Raw genomic sequence first — 20,187 nt, 5'->3', positions numbered from 1 at the left:
ACATAAATCAGCATCACAAGCCATGGAAATTAACGTACCAACGTACACTAAAAATAAACAAGACACTTTTATTATCCAGATATAAACGAATATCGATACCTGTTGTAACATTGTTTCCTAACTTTAAGACAAGACTTAACTAGAATAGGAATTTCTGCACTTGTTATGGATTCCATTAATACCAGTATTTGCTGATACTGTTACAATGTTGCTTCAGTGAAAACGATCAAGGGATATCGGTACAGTATAGTGTAAAAGCAGCATGTGCCACACCATTCCAAAAGTTAAGTATTCCAGTCCTGAGAGAGAAAGAGAAATTGAGAGAATTGTAACTTGCCTCACCGACGCCGTTCACCTCAATATGTTTTCGTTCATGGATCATGTACATTGGATGTTCTCTATAAAAAAAATTGGATTTAAGCAGAAACTCATTATTATAAAAATACCTAACGTTTTATAATAAGAGAAGCATACACTATGAACCATCATTAAATCCTAGGGAACTGAGGGAGTAGTGCTCAGCGATATGAATATCAACTCGAGATAAACATCGAAATTTACTAAGAAAATAAAGAACTAATGTTTGCGCATATAATAATTCACCTTTATAAGCTAGACTCCAAGTAAACATTCGAAATTTTTGTCGAGTACCTTGCAAGGAAGATTGGTGGAGATTCTATGAGGCTTTGCATACGTATCTGATTTGTATGTGCGAAAAAGACAACGTGTTGTACACTCACTCTTTATTTCGAGAAAATGGGCCTAAATTATCACGTAAAGAAGAATACTGACCTGTCTAAATGAACCTTCGAAAATATGACTGGGATTCTAGTAAGTACTTCGAATTCTTCGGGGTATCGCTTCCGGAAGTCCTCGGCAACACGAAACAAATCTACAAAGGTTGAATCCCCTCCCTTCACAGTGTCCTCAAATCTGTTGTCATACAACCAAGAGGAGATAGGTGAAACCAATATATATATATATATATATATATATATATATATATATATATATATATATATATATATATATATGATTTATTATTTATTACCTTTGTACACTTGGTTTCCCAAGAAGAGCCCTCTAAATTCCGTTAAAAAAGGTACCCGGAAGCACATCGTACTGGTTTGATGAAAGACAAAGCAAAACAAAACTTCACGAAGCTAACACTTGATAACAACAAATAACACCTAGGCACCAAGAACGCCCAAATATTTTGAGCAAGTGCAGTGATTTGTAGCAGATATTTATGAAAGATGTTGTCATTTTAAAAGTAATGTGAGCAATTTCAGCACGTCACATGGGGTAAAACTTGCACCATGTTTAAGTTTAAGAGCCACAACATTTAAGTCATTGAAAACTATTTCAAGTGTTATTATAATGTCAGTCACACCATATTCCTATCCAGAATAATGCTCACAAGTACTTGCAAATTTGGCGCGTGCATTCATATGAAAGTTTCGTTACGTCGGCTGAAATTTCCAAATGAAATACTGATGTATTGCCAATGTACAGCCGCCCACCAACTAATGATGAGGTTACGTAAGAAGGTCCGTAACATTCCCGGAATGTAAAAGTAAATACGTGGAAACTTCAGTTTCGTCATAAAATCAAAAGTTGGTGCACCTCTGGTCTAGGATGCTGATAGAGTAGGAGGAGAAGGCCAGAACGCCGAGGGTCAAAGGCGCAAAACGTCCTCAATGGAGGTTCGGAGGACTGAATTTTCCCGTGATATTCAGAAGTGATGACATCACTTGAGAACAAACATTGCATGAGCTGAAGCTGAAATATCCTGTAATGAATGCAGCTGGAGAAGAGTGACGAGGTCTGCCGCTAAAGTCCAGAATTGAAAACAGTGACTTCAAGAAAGTCGCAGAGTAAAGAGTCTGTTGTCTTGGCAGAGTGCAGAGAATTTGAGAACCAATATCTGTTGAACGTGAGGAACTACTCCTATCATAGTGTCAAATTAGGGTCTCGAGGTGGTATGTGGGTTAGACTTGTCGCTAGCCAGAACATATCTAGTTAAGTCGCATAGGTTACCCGTGCGAGTGACTAAGTGCTCTATAAATATGATGGAATGCTTATGGGTAAGGCGCGACTGAGTAAAACATGTATAGAACACTGACCTTTACCTGTCCGACTAGAACCAAATGAAATGCATAAATGTAAGCAAGTTTCTTCATTGCACACAAAATATCACATCAAATGGAACTGAGGTACCGTTATGGTTATTTACAAAGTAGATTATCCATTATGAGGAAAGTACCTGTAGGGAAAAGGCTCACAGACCGCCTGTGCAAGTAAAATCATTGAAGATTGCGACCGGACGCTAAGAATGACTTGGAATAGAAACGCACCGGTATGTACCCTTTCGTAATGGAATTTCACATATAACAGTAGCTTTTATAAGTGTTAAAGAAATGCACGTATAACATAATTATAGCCCAAGCTGAATGTGGAGTCGCTTAGGCTCCCTGTTCAAGTACCTAAATGTATGACGATTACAAAGTGTTAGCAAACTGGCAAAACTTTGCCCGCATATGCAGAGAGAAGTTGGAAATATAGATCAATTATACGTTCCTTAGAGGTGGAAAGAACCTGTCAAACTTTAAAAGGTATACCTTCCACCCTGATTCTGGCTTTTGCGAGGCCCTTCGTGACGACCGCGTTCTTCTTGGCACTAGTGGAAGTAGTAACAGAGACGTTTTTAGACTTTATCTCCAATTCTTACACCTAGCTGGAGATCACTCTGCCTTACCATCGCATAGGTCGGCAGACAATATTTAGCTCCCTTTAGCTAAAACCTGTATCTGTGAGGGCTGGAATTGCGAGGTAGTTGCAGTTATCCTAAAGAATTATGATTGGGTAACATATTTAAAGAAAACAATTGCAGTATTGACAACAGTTATGATAGTGGCAAATGATCTTGAGACTTTCAAACGAGGCCCCAAATTCTATTTTACATGGTAATAGTGTAGGTATGTACATGAAATATTTTAATCAGTATATGCAAATATGATTTTACAATGCACTTAAACCTAATTGGACGCCGTTTCCTACAGGCAACAAATTGCTCTATGGGTCTCTTGCAACGTAAACAGGAGGATCTCTTCGGATCTTCGCAGGACTTGTGCTTTTGCTCTAATTTCAGTTTTTGTATACATCACATGAGATAATCAGTCACAGGTAAAAGAGACAATCTGGTCAATACACCTTCGAAAGAAAGAATTGATTTCACACTACAAAAGATAGGATTTGCAATGAAAGTTTTCAAAGTCTGAATTCAATAAAACCACACCTATAAATTAGCAGAACGTTAGTTTCCCTTAGTATCCTAAGTTATTGGTGAAATTCATAGTTTTGACAAATTTTCTACTAATTTAAAATTTGTTGTATTTACATATATTTTAAATTTGTGGATATTTGATTATGATATAATGATCGATGTTACAGTGCTGAACTTTGTGTATCAATTAGCTACATTGAACAAATTAGCTATAGTGTATAAATTAGCTACAGTGTATACATTAGCTATAGTGTATAAATTAGTTACAGTGTATAAATGAACTACAGTCAATAAATTAGCTACAGTGTATAAATTAGCTACAGTGTATAAATTATCTACTATTTCCTTGATTCGATAGCTTAATGTCATTCTGATCAAGTTACTCAGAAAACAAATCCTTTTGCATCAACCCGTGGTTAGATATCAATATCATTTAGATTGATATCTCAATTTGTGACGGATAATGTTAGATTGTATATAAATATTATAATGATAAGACCAGGGTCGGAAACATAATAGTACTTGATATTATCCTAACAATGTAATTTGCACAGTGACGCTTAAGACTTGCTATTTTATACGTTTTAGAAATATCGGGTAAAAACTAATGGTTTTATTGTTACAGTTCTTGTAGTTATCTTTAATTGACTATTCCAAGAAAGTAAAGCTGATTAGACTATGAACATCATAGAAGAATGTATCAAAGCTCGCTCCTGCCTTTTCCTTTGACTAAAATTGAATACCAGACATATTCCTCACGTAGAGCTGACAATAGTAAACGTTCAAAGTTTTCACTTAGCATCAATGAGGCGCAATCGAACTTTATCAAAGATTTATATTTCTGCATCACATGCTTACAAAGAAAACTAAAGTCTCTCTGCAGAGACATATTATTTGTGTTGTTCTTTCTACTACGGCACATCCAAATAAAAAGTCCCGACTATATCCAAATTGACACTATTAACTGCACATTTGAACACCAAATTACGATTGGTGCCTATTATATCCGTAACATATTTAAAAGTTGGATTTTGTGACCCAATGTACTTCAGTGGAAACATTTACGTATATATAGACCGCTTTCATATCACCCGCTACATGTATTTTCTCATAAGACTAGAAATAATAGTTACCTTTTAATTAATATATAGGTAACAACATTGATAATAAGATAAATTTCATATTATTGTGCTGATAAAAAGTCAACAAACAGGGAAGCTATCTTACCGAAGACAGTGCAGAAACTGTAACCCCGGTGCACCATCTTGGTATAGGTAGTCCATGTGAAGAGGGAGTTTCACTGGGGAGTAAGCGACATGGGAAGGTGTGTACTCCTGAACAACATCATAAACCTAGAAACGAGAGAAGTCACCTCTTAAAATGTTCACGTTATCCCGTTTTGGATCTATCTTACTCATCCTGTAAAAATATTTTCCTGACATCATGCATTCGGTTTTAGCTGTTGGAAAAAAGGCCTGCCGAGACACCTTAAAATGAAGAGTCCAAGGAATATATTCGTCATCAGAATGGGAAAGAGTTAATGATAATTTTGATTAGTCACGTTCTCGTCATGAGAAACCAGCGGCGAAACTCTGTTACGCTCTTATTTCCCATGTGGCTGCCCGCGATATGATCTCATCGTTTCACATCAATATGAGTAAGACAAAACTAGGACATCAACGAGTCAACAAAATAAGATAATAAATTATATTCATTACTAAAAGTAACCTATAATCGATTGTGTCTATATCTAGTCTGAATATTTTCCGGGGATTGTTAAACATAATTTAACAATAGGTTTCCAAGACTTGTATGCAATTGTGACACTTACATCACCATAACTCGTCCTCTGTACGGGAGCAATTTTCTCCACAACCTGAAGGATAAAGGTAATAAAAATAGAATAACATAATAGTTTTGAAACTAGATCCATCCGAGACGAAAACTTAAGGAGAAACCAGTCCATTTATTAGTAATAAATTAAAACATTAGTGTCATACTTATGGAGGAATATAGTACCATACTCATGCAGTAAGTAAGTAAAAGTTTTCAGAAGATAATGTATTTAATTCGAGAACGTGTAATGCTTTTCTATTATATATAAAAATACAATTTTTCTCAGAGCCCAGGTTACATATTTATAGTTACATAGCCTTTGTAACTTAAATTAAGATTGATTCTTATCTCATCATGGGACGCAGCAAAGTTAAAGTTTATGCATGATAAAACCAAAACTGAACTACATTTACAACGTGTTGTAGATGTTGCTTTATTTAACCGAATAGCCAAATTAACTTAAGGTTAAAGATTATCTTGCAAACAGCTAAATTAGCGGCAGAAATATTATAATCTGTTGGGTTGAAATTCTCATAGATAACGTGTTTCACTGGAATACTAATTTTTGTGGATTGTGTTTGTAGTGAATGGTACTAGATTCCGATTCACAATAAACGATAAGTGAACGCGTTATCTTCATTTTCTTTTTTTGGTGGAAGTTATCCTTTGGAAACATGTGGTCTGTTGTACTATTTCTTACCTGTAGAATTGACCGTTTCTCTGTCGGAACACCTTTCATCAAACAAATTCCGTAATCGCCGATGTAGCTGAGCCACCTTTGGTAACATATAAAGAGTAACATCTTAAAGCGAATACAAAATAATAGTCACATAATTTAACGAACTACTGTTAAAAAGAAACACTTACTTTTATTTAAGTGCTTTTCGGTACTAAAGGCACACTGATATATGTCATTCTGTATCAGTTTGTCCCATTTTTTAAAACTTGTTCGCAATTTATTAATGAGGAGAATCTCGCTGAAATTGTTGTTAGTTTGATCTGCACATCAAATTCGATGAACATAAAAGAGAGTGCATATGCAACTCAAATGATTACGGTTCTAAATAACTTTTTACATATTACTGATTGGCTGAAACGTTCTGCATCCATGGCAGATTCTCCAATGCAACAAGCCAGATATATCTTCGCATCCGTCGTCTACGGGAGACGATGGTGTAGCTTTAAGGTAAGTTGTTGTTTCTTCCTGGCTCACTTTTCAACGTGTTTTATGTTATTGTCTTCCTCAGCGTTTCGAATACCCTGTCTGACAGCTAGGTGCTAGGTGGAGCGGTCGTTAGCACAGCTATCCCAGTCGCTGACGTTGATTTCTTCATGTCCTCTTGCAGACATCTTTGTAAGACAGACGTGTCAGTCCAGTCGGTCTTGCGCCTTCTGCTAGCTCCAGGTATATCAGATCCTTAAGAATGCGGCCTGGGTACATTCTCTTGACGTGGCCGAGCCAGCAAAGGCGCTTTTCGCTGAGGATGGAGAATATGATGTCCATGTTTACGGAAACTCTGTGTTGGGCACATTGCTCTGCCACCGGATGTGCAGAATGCGCCGAAAGCATCTCAGGTGGAAGCTGTTGAGTTTCATCTCGTGTCTCGCATAGGTGGTCCATGTCTCGCTGCTATAGAGGAGTGTGCCGCGCACGCAGACATAGTAGACGCGTAGTTTGGTCTTCTCAGTGAGGTTGGGGTTGTCCCAAACCATCTGGTTCAGTCTGGCCATCACTTCTGCTGCCTTGGCAATCCTGCCGTTTACCTCCCAATCAATGGAGAGCCAGCTGTAGATGGTGGACCCGAGGTATGTGAAGTTCTCAACACTTTCCAAGTTATACCCATCGATGGTGACGAAGGGATTTGAGTCTGAGTCCTGCGTCATGACTTTCGTTTTCTTCAAACTGATGGTCAGTCCAAACTTCTTACAGGTGTGGGAGAGGCGGTATAGCAGTTGCTGAGGTCCATCTTCTGTGTGTGATGTCAAGGCTGCATCGTCGGTGAAGAACAATTCATGGATAACGACCTCTGTGATTTTAGTCTTAGCATGGAGCCCTGGTAATATGTACAGTTCCTCGCTGAAGTCCTTGAAAGCGTACTCGAGAAGCATGCAGAAGAATATGACAAAGAGCGTATGCGCAGGGACGCATCCTTGCTTCATTCCGCTGCTAACTGAGAAGGCCTCCGATGTTGCACCTTTGAAGCAAATCTCGTACATGACCATTGTACCCCAGGTGTCAGCAGGTGTTTGTGTACTGGTGCAGAGATTTAGCCAGTTGGTATTGGCGCAGAGAGTGGTGGTCTGCTAAGCGTTGTTCCTGGCAGTTCTGAGGGCTTATAGTGTACTAAGACTAGGTGAAGCCTTGTATGCCAGGAGAGATTTCCTCTTCGCTCACGGGCTCTATCTCCACCCAGTTGGCCTCATACAAGTCGGCATTTTTGTGCTCCATCTTCCCGTAGGTAGTGATGGATGAATTTTATACAGTGTCACGGAGGTGGAACCACTTGCAGTTGATAGACCATCAGGTGTCGCTTTGGTGAGAGGTTCCTGCAGTTTGATGATGGACTGCTGTGTTTTCTCTGTGTCGCTTGCACGGTAGATGTTGACGCGTGGGCGACCCTTCTTCTTGGCTTGGTTATTATTCGCACCTTGATGGCCATGAGGGAATGGTCCGTGTCGCAGTGGCAGTGTGATAGCTGCGGATGAGGAGATCACTGGCCAGTTCCGCACGCCTGGTGATGACTAGGTCTAGCTGGTGCCAATGGCGGGAACGTAGGTCTCTGCATGAGACCTGGTGGATCTCCTTGCATTTGAAGGTTTTGGTGAGACATAGGCTGCGGTAGCAACAAATCTTCAGCAGTCGCTAAACATTCTTGTTGATCTTGCCTCTTCCGTGAGAGCCTAGACAGGTGTACAAGGTCTCGTGGTCAGCTTCCACTCAGGCATTAAAGTCTCGTAGTAGGTAGAGGCATTTATTGTTTGGAATACTTGATATTGCCTGATCCAGAGCCTCATAGAACTTGTCTTTCCCTCATGGGTGGAGCAGAGGGTTAAGGCGTACACGCTGGTCCTAAGAATGTTGACAACCGGAGGGCAATAATTCCCTCAGTACCTGATGACAGAGGTGCAATGAAGACGACTAGCATGTTCATTACAGCGACGTGGACACCGTGCTGCCTATGTTCATCCGAGGGCTGCCCTTGAAAAACAAAGGTGTAATTGGCTTCTCTGATGGTGCCGCTGTCAGCCAGTCGGGTCTCCTGGAGGCAAGCAGTGTCGACGTTCATTCGGGAGAGTTCTGTCAATTATGGCATTCTTCCTTGCGTAATCGATTTGCTTCAGTTCAGCGTTGAATTCAGGACACATGGTCATGATGTTCAGCTTGCGAAACGAAGAGATGTATTTTTCTTACTTCTTCTTTGAGTCTTGCCTGGTGCGGAGTTTGTAGCCCACTTGTCGAGATGGTCCTCTAAGCTCCACGCACCCAGTGAAGAAGGTTGGCCATGGTAGGCAGGACCTTACTGACTGGGGGCTGCCCACCTTGAGGCGGGCGGTAGCTGTCCAATGAGACATTGTGATCTCTCACAACCTCGGTAGCAACCACTTGCGCCAAGCTCTACGCCAATGGAGCTTTGACTTATAACCAGTAAACTCTACTTCCCGTGTTGTGCCGACACCTTACAACGACGCTGGATTGTCCCCTCCAGTGGATATAGGAAGCGCGTGCAACAGATCAATCACTCTCTCCGTGCAGCTGGAGGACCCAAAGGAACGACGAATGCCTATACAGCTGGGTACAAATGGCGTCGCAGGAGTTGCCGGAATGACGTTGAAGTCAATGTCAAACCGCCTTAGGGACTCCGTTTCCGAATTTTCTGTCGGGGTTATTCCCATAGCCTTTCCACTGAGTGGGTATAGCCACAAGGCAGCGGTGGGTTGAAATCGGAGTTTTCCTTCTCCTAGATAAGCTACCATCCAAGGTTTACCAGTCCTGTCTGCCCGAAGCGACTGGTTTCAAGGCGCCAATGGCCCGCCTTCACCCCTTCCTCTGTTAGTGGAAACACGGTCCGCTGGACTTCAAAGCTAAGCCACTCTTGAATACCAGGAGTTAGATGTTAGTTGATAGAGGCGATCAGAGACACAAGTCGAATGGGGAATTTCTGGAGGAGTGGGCGCTTGTCTCCCACTCCCACCCTGGCAATGTCAACCTTAATCTACAACAAACCAGTTAAAAGTTTTATAATAAATGGCAATCGTTGCTTCTAGAAGTGTTCTCATACATATATAATTATTAAATTGCGATCTTTATTAAAACATATTTCTACATTATTACGTGATCGAGATATATATTACTGGTTTCAATGTATTGATATGATTATCCAGATTTTATAAACAATTACAATAAACAATTATATAATGATGTTGTGCTACTGACATGTTTTCACAACATAGCAAACTAAGTATATTAATTTGTCATAACTACATAATCGTGTCAACAAATTGTAATCAGTAAGTCGTCCCATTGTCGTAAAAGAACTTTTCTTGATCGAGGATGCAGAAGAAATATATTCCTATGCCAGTAGCAGCATAATAGTTACATATGCAGTAAGAAACCGATAAATCTATCACATGAACGTTAATCACCGTCAGAAAAAAATTCGTTGTTAAACAGATTTATTGACCTCATACAGGACTATAAAGTGTATCTTGTTGGCAGCTTACTTGTATATCCCTTTATCTGATGCAATCACTTCTTCATAGTTTACTTCAGGAATCGGATCCCCCTGAAAGAGAAACAACTTTAACTCTGTCATTAACTGCGACACAACTTATTCTTAAAAAGGCCATTAAGTTTTCGTTGCACATATATATTTACTTACCATGAATATCAGTTTTGAACAAGTTTGAAAATGAAAGTTTTGTTGTAATTTAATGTTCCTATATAAATTGAAATTGTGACAAGAAATCAAATGTGCGATTTGATTGCTACCTATCAAGTAATGGTAAACAGCTCCTGATAAGAAATCTTGCAGTCGCAAATATTCACCAGTTTCCAGCTAAATGAATACAATATTCGAATATGTTCTGAAATATTATTTCCAAAACAAAAGAATTAAAATCTTTTCAGATTCTTTCGTGAGCCATTTCCAACAAATAATTATCTGACAATGAATCGCAAGTAAAGCAAATAATCTCCAAATAATTGTATACTGAGCCCTACAGCAATGTGATATGAATAAGATATATTTGATAAATATTATATGCATGGCATATCGCCTCAAGGATTTAAAGAAGTTGAAACAAAGGTTGTGAAGTTTAGCAACCTGAAAAACTTCACCGTCTAATAGAAAATGATGCAATCAAGTTAGACATCTAAACGTAGCTGTACTTGTTTTTGTTCAAATCGCTGTTGTTTCTTTTTTTACCTCCTGCAGAAAGAGAGTTGTGGTCAAGCGATGTCGGGTTGCCAAAGCATCTTTGTCATATCTATTGGCCCTAAGACTGGCGAGCTCAATGGTGCCCATGTGACCTCTGGAACTCCATTTCAGCGATATGCTAAGGCCGTCGTCTGCAGCAGAAAAAGGCAAATAAAAATGGTTCAATGATTTGGGAAAAAGATATCACGAGATATACCAGGAATAAAGTAGGCTGAGAAGGTAGACTAAATTCTCATTATACACAGAAAAATTAAAAGTTCTGATTCCACCAGTTGATCACTTTTGTATTGTTATCTTGAGATGGAATGCTTCCTTACTGAACCAATCAATATAAAATAGATTGGAGAAGAGGGACTCGAGAGAGTAAATATAAGCTTTTGGATATTCGTAAGAGTCAAACACTGTAGAGTCATAACTGTAGAATTTTGAATCCATCAAAGCCAATGTAAACCTTTAAGACAGGAGAAATATCTAATCGGTATAGGGTTGGTGTCTATCGGGCTATGACAGATGTCTCACGAAACGCTGGTGGCAGAATTTTAATGAGTAAGACATCTTAATGTGTAATTGTGTGTGTGCGTGTGAAAAAGAGAGAGAGAGAGAGACAGACAGAGAGAGACAGAGACACAGAGAGAGTGGGTGGCATTTCAGACACGGCAGCGAATGATTATGTAATAGTAATTAGGGGCAAACTAAAGAACAGAAGATATATGATGAAGGTACTCGTAGAAAGATGTTATGATCTGAATGTTCAGTTTTCCAGACATGATGGTTCTAAACGGGAACGTAACTATGTTCAGCTTACCGGATACTGAGGCCTTCTCTAGGACTGTATGGAAATCTATCTCTTCCACTATAACGAGTTTCATATTGCTGGAGGCTTGAAAACACTCTGGACACTGACAGCTGAATCTCAGCCACAAGCTGTGGTACCTGAAATGCAACTGGTTGTGGGTGATTCTGAACTTCTAATTCCATATAAATATAGTCTTCACCTCGTCATAGGCTAGTTACCTGTTAACTGATTTTTTTTTTATACCGGAAACGTTGATATTATAATAGTAGAGTAGGAACTTTGTCTAAATTAACTTTGTCAGTAAGTATATTATGTGCCTAAAATACGTGAAATTGTAAATTATTGTAAAAGTCAACATCCTGATGACGACTTGTCTTTTGGAGTACCTACATCGCCTCTTCTGTAATTTCTGTATCTCTTCTTGCTCTCATCTAGCTCATACTATGTATTTTCAGTCTCGTCAATGTCTCCACTTTGAAATAAAATATCGAGAGCTTTGCCTATCTTATCATGTCTTCCATGAAGATATGCTCCTTGTTTAATCGTGGTGACCAGATTATACTGAAAGATTAGGTAGGACTAACTCTGAAGTAAATTTTGAGGGAGTCTCCATCTAATAAGTCAATGCCCATCTGACTAGATTCAGTAATCTGGGCTTTATTCGCTTGGATCGCGTTACATTTTTGGAATTTTAATTCAGGATCAGCATTAACTGCCAATTAGTTATACATTATTAATGATTCCGTATCTACCTTGTTCTCGCGTGTATCTGTCGTGTAATGCTTCTGAAAAATATTGTTGTTGTAGGTATGAAAAATGCTGAACTTACAACGAAAATGCTCAATATTAGCCTACTCTAATGTATGGTCAACAATCTTCTGAATCCACATGCTGTCATCTTCTGATCAACCAGAAATAAAAATATGTTGTCCCGTAGTCATCGTGACATTGTATGTTTTTAAAATGTTTAATATCGTGTTACTGGGAATAAATTTCAATATCTTGCAGCTGTAATCGGTCTGGTGGAGGACAATCTGCCATATTTTTGTTGTGAGCAAAAGCAGCTTCATCAAGGTACTTGCAAAATACTTTTTATATAAGCAAATATTCTGCAGTCTGATATGTGACTTCTTTGAGTGTATGTGGTAAATAACGTATGGACAAGAAGTATCTGCTATGTAAGACTTTCAGATATATATATATATATATATATATATATATATATATATATATATATATATATATATATATATATATATATATACATATATATATAATCAATAATGTTATGTCTATTTGTCTATCAAAGGAGCATCAGCGATTCTAGACAGATAACTTATCCAGAATTCAGTAGTCACTGTACTGCAGAAGAACTATATAAACCGTCAGTCAATGCGTAAGTCTCGTTGCTTCCGGATCCCCTGAAGTCTTTAGTTTTCTCTTAGCATGTCAATAATATGCTGTAACATTCGTTTAGCGTCTTTGGCATAATACTTTTTTCAGGTATTGAAACACAACCAGTCCACGTTATTTAAATTTATATCCGTATGGTAAGTAAGCATTACGACTCTATGGTTTTTAAATAAGTAATAGCAAAGAGTGAGAATTCTTGTATAATTCAACACATAAATTATTTCCTAGAATACAAGTGGAAAATGAAAAACATAATTAACGGTAGTACGAACCAAATCATAAATATTTATATAATTTCGAACACAAGTAATAATGATTAAAGGTTTGAATTAATTTTAGTGGTATTCCAAAATAAATTCAACTCTAGATGTGTGGATATGCCAAAGTACTTAGCTTCGTAATCTAAATATAAAGGTTTGTCAAATGTTTTAAAGTATTACATAACAAAGGGTAGTAACACTTATATTGGTTTTGGGGTGTGATTTCGCATAGTTGTTCTTAAAAATATTGATACAAGGTACAGGTGCATTGCAAACATATGGTCGTTTACTAATGTTGATATGCATATGTTTGTTTTACCTAGATCTGACACCATCCATCCAAGTGATCACTAATTGGCGACCATCGTCTTCCAGGTCGACGCCTACAACCTGTTTTTGCATTGCTGTCACATTCTGAATCGGCTGAAAAAAATAAACGATGTACAATCAGAACGCATGAGTACATTTTTTAATATCTACAGTTTGGTATCATCAATATCTAATGAACATTTGAACAACATGGTATAATTCTAGGCCTTTTGCTGTACTATGGGAGAAATGCATTACTTCTTCATAAAGTTGCATTATTTTGTTTAAAACAATATGTATTTATTTATTTAAAATATCTTTCAAAACTATGCAGTTTAAATTAGTCTAAATATTTATTGTCCGATAGAAAAGAATTGATACCCAATGTTAACCTGCAAAGTAGAAATCGTCTTTTAATACACATAACACGTTTGATCACAAATTCACTATATATTGCATGTATTGTTATTTAGCGACAACATTTGAGAAAGCTTGCCAGTAGCTTCTCTTGAGTAATTAGTTTATACGATGATTTTTCCGGGTTTTCACTCCGCCATATATATTGGCCGCAATGTATAGCTTATCACGTGCTGAAATATGGCGTTATGTGATGTGTTGTGATTTGGACTTTTAACGTAGCTTTAACAATTGTTCAGACATATCGCAACAGGTGTCTGCAGTGTAGCAGTTTATAGTGATGTCTAGCACTGGGGCATCATGCCGCAGACATGTAGCATGATATCCGACTCAGAGATATTATCAAGGCACCAGACCGACCAGTCCTACCACTAACCTCTTAATGCTGAACGCCCAGCGAGGCAGCTGTTAGTACCATATCTGTAAGTCTTTGGTATGACTCGGCCGGAGATAGAATCCACGACCTCCCGCATCCGAGGCGGACGCCATAACCACTAGGCCACCGGAGCGGTCGAAATATTGCGTTACACCCACTACATCATAAACATAATGTATTGATACAATGACCTACTTAACTAATAACCTAAATTACTGTTACATTGTAACTAATAATCTAAATTACTGTTACACTGTAAGTAATAATCTAAATTACTCTAATATTGTAACTAGATGGTTGTTTGCCATTCCTAACCTCTCTATATTTTGATTACCCAAATTTCGAGAACAAAAATCCATTAATGAATAATATAAAGATAAGCTAAATAATAACCAAAATTAAGCGATGTTAGATTCGTTACCATTGTATATAAGCGATGTTAGATTCGTTACCATTGTATATAAGCGATGTTAGATTCGTTACCATTGTATATAAGCGATGTTAGATTCGTTACCATTGTATATAAGCGATGTTAGATTCGTTACCATTGTATATAAGCGATATTAGATTCGTTACCATTGTATATAAGCGATGTTAGATTCGTTACCATTGTATATAAGCGATATTAGATTCGTTACCATTGTATATAAGCGATGTTAGATTCGTTACCATTGTATATAAGCGGATGCTATTGGCCTGGAGGGCTGGATGCTGCCAGCGCTGGATTAGTCGTTTGTGTTCATCTGAAATTAAATACATCAAATTTCAAAATTTGTATATTATTGCCAGTAGAAATTTGTATGAACGACTTTATGTCTTATAATAAAGTAATCCTTCATAAGTTATACGGTAAGTATAATTGTAGTTTTACACTATTGTGGGTGCTATAATAATATTAGACTCACGATACAATAATACAACCAATAATATTACTAACCGATATTTTCATCCACATTCTCCCTTCAGCCTTATATTTTTTTGATATAATTCTCAGAGACAGTCAGAGTAAATTCAGATATTATAATTTCAGTCATTATTTGAACGTAATTTCGTCTAAAGGTTTTGCTTGAGATGTTAATTGAGAATTCTGCTGTCTAAAAATTAAATACTCATTTGCAGTATCCCGACATTATTGCAATATATTTTCAATTAAATTAATAGGCACAATTGAAAACTGTTATCTATGATGGTGACCCGACTTCGTTTTAATTGGCAGAATACAAGAAAAAAATATATAAATATCTATTGCTTTTGAGCAATTTAGAGTACATGCCTGTGTAGCTTTTGAACAACATTGACTACAAGCCTGTAAAGTGTTTTTTTCAGTACCACCGAGTACAAGCATGTGCAGCGTTTGAGCAAAATCTAGTACTATACTGGGTATCTTATAAGCTATATCGAATATAAACATGTGTAGCTCTTGAGCTGAATAATATCAATTTCGTTCAGGAGTTGTGAACTGACGCATTACATCAACAAACGTTTACAAAAACAACACGAATCGTTTGATTACTGTGTTGATTGAAAATTACGTTTTGCCTACTGGATAAGTTATTCTTAAACTGTTCAAATTAACAGTCAATGTTAAATTGACCAGTGTGTAACAAACACAATTACAATACATATGTCAGTGAATACGTTTATGAAGAAAGTAAAGCGATATAACTGTCATACCCCAGTCGATGCGAACTCATGCATGACTTTAAAATAAGTTAGTATATTCCACCTATCGTCGAAATGGCAACTGTGGTAACGGAAAGGAACGATTGCCAAGTTTATATAAACAAATGCATTAGCCTATATTGTGTTGAAAAATGTCGTTAAAACCTATGACAACAAACACTTCGTTGTAGTCGAATAGCTTCGATGGTGCCATCACATGTCATACAATGATACAATATTTGCTTTCTAGCAACCATAGATATATCACTTCAATCGTACGACGTTTTATTTGAAATGTAAGATAATATATTATTTTATGATATACTTACAGCTAGCCAACGTGACCAACTGTCGTACATAAACACGGTGAAGATTTCTCGTTCTCTTAACGCACACCATTAAATGTCGAGATGTGCTGCTCATTGTGGCAAACATTTGCATGAAGTCTATGCCAACTGGAACAATTAAGATTTTGATTAATTTTATAAGCACAGCATTGGCCACGGTGTCCGCCGTCATCACCATTGCACGTTGAAATTGTGGGCGGAGTAATGGTTTTGCTCTCTACTTCCATTGTACCATCTATTATCACTACTACATACGTACATATGCTATATGGCGAAATGCCATGACCTCCAAGGATGCTCCCGATACCAGGTCAGGCACATATTGTCTAAGGTCTCACTGGATAGTTTATCTGGTGAATTCGCATCGGACAATGACCTATTGAAGATAAATGAGAATAAGTTTACACTGAACATACAAATCAAAGCAAACTAATGACTTTTGTAGAAATCACACACGTGACATTTTGACTGCGGCAAATCAGGTTATTTCTTGATGCAACTGGTGGCTTTTATACTGAACCAACGCTGCCACCAACCCCTAAATTTTACAATCATTTTTGACAGCAAAGAGAGTTTCGTGTGATTATGCAGCTAAAAGAATCAGTATGTGCCTTATGCATGAATAAATTTCACTAGTACTATAACAAATTGCATGCTGTTCATCACCCTTCAGTCATCTAGATTTTTCGATTTTTACCTCTGTAGCAGACACGTTAATACGTAAGCCATGTCTGCTGTTCCTTTGCAGCCCAAGTTACGCATTTGATCTCCAATGCTCGTCTAACTGTCACAGACAGTCACCAACAAGCCAACCCATTTCCAAGCCTAACTCAAAGTAAATCAAAACCACATTACAGATTTAGCTTCTGTGTGAATTTATAAATGCTAGACTTGAGATAATTAGGTTCATGCCTTCTACCTTAAAAGTTAGGGAGGTGTCACAATACGAAACAAACCAATGAGACCTAAACGCTGATACCGGTTGAGAAATTCAAGATGGCGGAAAGTATACAAAATGCGATAGCATTAAAGGAATAGCAGACCTTTCTATCTTTTGCAACTTTACAATTTGTCAGATGCAGCCAAGAAAATAAATTTAACTAAGTGGTAGGTGGTGTCACTCTATAATACTTGCATCCACTGCACCTTTCGTGCTTAGCTGACTTTCTATACTATCACGGCACCATATTGCGTACACTATGGACTAGTTTGTTTCCATCAGACAACAAAATGACGTATTTCATCTCATTCGGTAACTGCCGGAAAATTCTGTAAGTTACCATAATGATGAGAGTTTGGAGTTATATCCCTTTATAAACATGAAAGGCAAATGTGTTGTCATTCTTTTCTTTTGCTTGATTGATCGTTGTAAATATCAGAAGCAGACGATATGTGTATTTACATCTGTGATCGTGTACACACCCCTATCCCGAAAGTGGACTTGTCCAGGAACTGGAAATGGATCTCGAGCATATCTGTCTATTATATTGAAAAATTCCGTTAAGCACGAAACGCGCATATGATGACGGTGTTAGGGGCACTCTACTCACAGTCAGGTTAGAAATTATAAATCACTAATAGAATTGGCCAAGTTCCTTGCACTTTTGATCACATTAAAGGTTTCCCTTATTGAAATCAAGACAAAGACAAACATTGTGTTTGATGCTGGCCACTTTCGTGACTTTGTACTGAACATGAATGATAATAGTGAAACAAATATTTGCTATGTAGTTAGAACATAACATAAATATTTGGACAAAGTCTATAGAGTAAACGTGCTAAGAAATTGAACAATGAGACATAGAGTATAATACAAAAACGTTTTGAGGCTGCAACCGCCATAAACAGAAATACAGCAAATAGAGCTTGCTGCATTTCTGGCAGCCACAAAATGATGGGTGGGGGAAAGAACAAAAATGTCCAGCATCAAAGAAAAGAAAATATCAATGTTGATCAAAATTGAATCGATGGATTCTGTACCGCCGCAGCAATAGAGCACCCCCATACTTAACGGTGGTTAGGATATATCCAGCATGTATGGAGGATTGAGAAAAAAACTAACTTTGAAACGGGTGCGCGTACTTCCTGAATGCGCTGTTGGTCTTCATGAGCTGACAGTGTACCCTCATACCCTCATACGCTACTGGTGGTCGAAAAGGCAGGTGGACACAGATTAGTCCGGGTCGAGTGAATGATAACTTAGCAAAGCACGGTCGATGCCCAGGGGTCTAGGTCTGTGCAACGCAAGAGACCTGAAAGAGAAAGTAGCACACACGGCAGAATGGCGATCTCAGAAAAAGTGGCTTATGTGTTACATCGCTGAGATCCTTTTGCCTGACCTCATGTATTTCTTAAATGCCTCTGATCTTCAGCGACCTAATTCACTTATTTGGTTGTCAGTGAAACCTTGTCTGGCCGAATCAGTGGCGGCACCAATTCTGAAACTATGGGACTTGAAATGGTTAGACGTAAAGCCACAAAAGCAAATGGGATGTTCTATGTTCTGTACTAAATTCTACTCTGGAAACTGGTTGCCCATTTTGGTTCATAAAAAGCGGTCCTGTAGTATTACCCCTGAGGGTTAGATATGCTTTTGAAAATGAGTCACCGGAAATGTCACATGATTTTGTTGAGCAGCAACATGCAATGCATATGGTTGTCCCGAGTCGTGTTTGAAGTGTCGAAAAGTGATTGCAAGACGCTTGTGGGAAAAGTGACTTGAGATAATTGTATCAAATTATCATTCTGATGTGCAGTTGTTTGCATTGTAATCTCTCCTATTCTGAGAAAGAAAGGTATGGGAAGCCAATGTAAACATGGCCGAAAACATGGTAAGCCTGAAAATGTCTGAGATGGTATGCGTCATAGAAACTGTAAGCTTATGGTTTGATTGAGTTTTTGAATAAGATGAAGAAGGGTCTGCGAAGCCGTTAAGTTTGTGCACATATCCAACTGCAGAAACATAAGTGGACATCGAAGATGCTGCAATTTTCTTGTTGATTAGGTGCGCTATGAAAAGGGGCCAAATTGGTTATTGAAACGGGAAGAGAGAACTTGGTCAAAGCGTCTGATGTGAACTCTTTATGTAGTGTCCAAGCCCACTTAAATGTGTTTTGTGTAGCTGGGTGTAGGATGCATTAAAGCAAATGGCCAAGAGTACTCTCTAGCTGGGCAAGGTTGGAAGAAGCGGAATGCGATGAGGGTGTGAGTCCGCATCGGAAGCCATGGCGTGAAATCTCGAAACCTGTTGGCGAGAAATTGCATCGGCGAGTCTGTTACATATACCCGGTCTGTGTTTTGCCCTGAACAAGATATTTAATCTAAGGCAAGATAATACAAATTTACGAATGAAATTCATGATTGTTTTGTTTATGATTTCAACGAAGGCTTGATTGTCAGTGTGGAAATAGTTACGTTTATTTGATAAGTGTTCTCCCTAGACCTCAACTGCCAGAACGATGGGGTAGAATTCTAGAAACGTTATATTTTTGATATACCCATGTCTGATCCCAAATGCCACAGAAATAGTGCGCGCCTAGGATCGCACCGTATCAGACTGAGGCAAAAGCATCTGCGCATAAGTCTAACGTGTCGTAAGTCAGCCAAATTCAGGTAAGAATAAAGGTCTATCGTTAAAACTGGTTAAAAGGCTTTGCCAGGCCGTTAAATCTTATTTTACTTCTTTTGTTAGTGTAATGTGGTGATGCAGTTTTGAGATTTCAATTGTCAAGTTGATTACTCGCCTAAGAAAGCTCGTCCCAGCAAAACTACTGCGCAAGCAAAGCTAAGAGTACCTATGATGGATTGCAACTCCTTGAGAGTAATTGTATTTCGAGCCAGATATAAATGTATGAGTTGATTACATTTTTCTAGTTTGTCCGTGGGAAGCGAACCTCCATTCCCAAGGAATCCAATTCGTATCCGAGGTTCATTGCGGTTGTTGACAGTGGAAATGTTTTATCCGCAGAAATAGGAACGCCGATCTCGGCACATACAGCCAGGAAGCGATCTGGCTTATGCTAGCATTGGATACGAGTTGCAGCTATT

General features: G+C 38.2%; 1 protein-coding gene across 1 annotated transcript; it reads right to left on the bottom strand.

The window, feature by feature from the left end:
- Positions 1 to 226: 226 nt before the first annotated feature.
- On the bottom strand, positions 227 to 4,734 carry LOC149787201 (uncharacterized). Its single transcript, XM_089976066.1, has 3 exons — positions 4,514 to 4,734; positions 793 to 933; positions 227 to 398 (listed from the first exon to the last, which is right to left on the bottom strand). The coding sequence occupies exons 1-3, from the start codon at positions 4,567 to 4,569 to the stop codon at positions 227 to 229; spliced, it is 369 nt and encodes a 122-aa protein (XP_089832192.1). The 5' UTR covers positions 4,570 to 4,734.
- Between the last annotated feature and the right edge of the window lie 15,453 nt (positions 4,735 to 20,187).

Source organism: Sinohyriopsis cumingii, chromosome 12, assembly GCF_028554795.1.
Source record: "Sinohyriopsis cumingii isolate HCF-2022 chromosome 12, ASM2855479v2, whole genome shotgun sequence".
In the NCBI taxonomy this organism is placed as follows: domain Eukaryota; kingdom Metazoa; phylum Mollusca; class Bivalvia; order Unionida; family Unionidae; genus Sinohyriopsis; species Sinohyriopsis cumingii.
The sequence above is the reverse complement of the archived record's forward strand: the minus strand, read 5'-3'. Positions and strand labels throughout refer to the sequence as shown.

Bases quoted from the DNA above. Each gene is read 5' to 3' on its own strand.
- LOC149787201 (XM_089976066.1), bottom strand. From the start codon at position 4,569: ATGGACTACCTATACCAAGATGGTGCACCGGGGTTACAGTTTCTGCAC. The intron at 934-4,513 runs GTAAGATAGCTT...GTATGACAACAG, and splicing joins CAGTTTCTGCACTGTCTTCG to ATTTGAGGACACTGTGAAGG. The intron at 399-792 runs GTCAGTATTCTT...TTTTTTTTATAG, and splicing joins TCGAAGGTTCATTTAGACAG to AGAACATCCAATGTACATGA.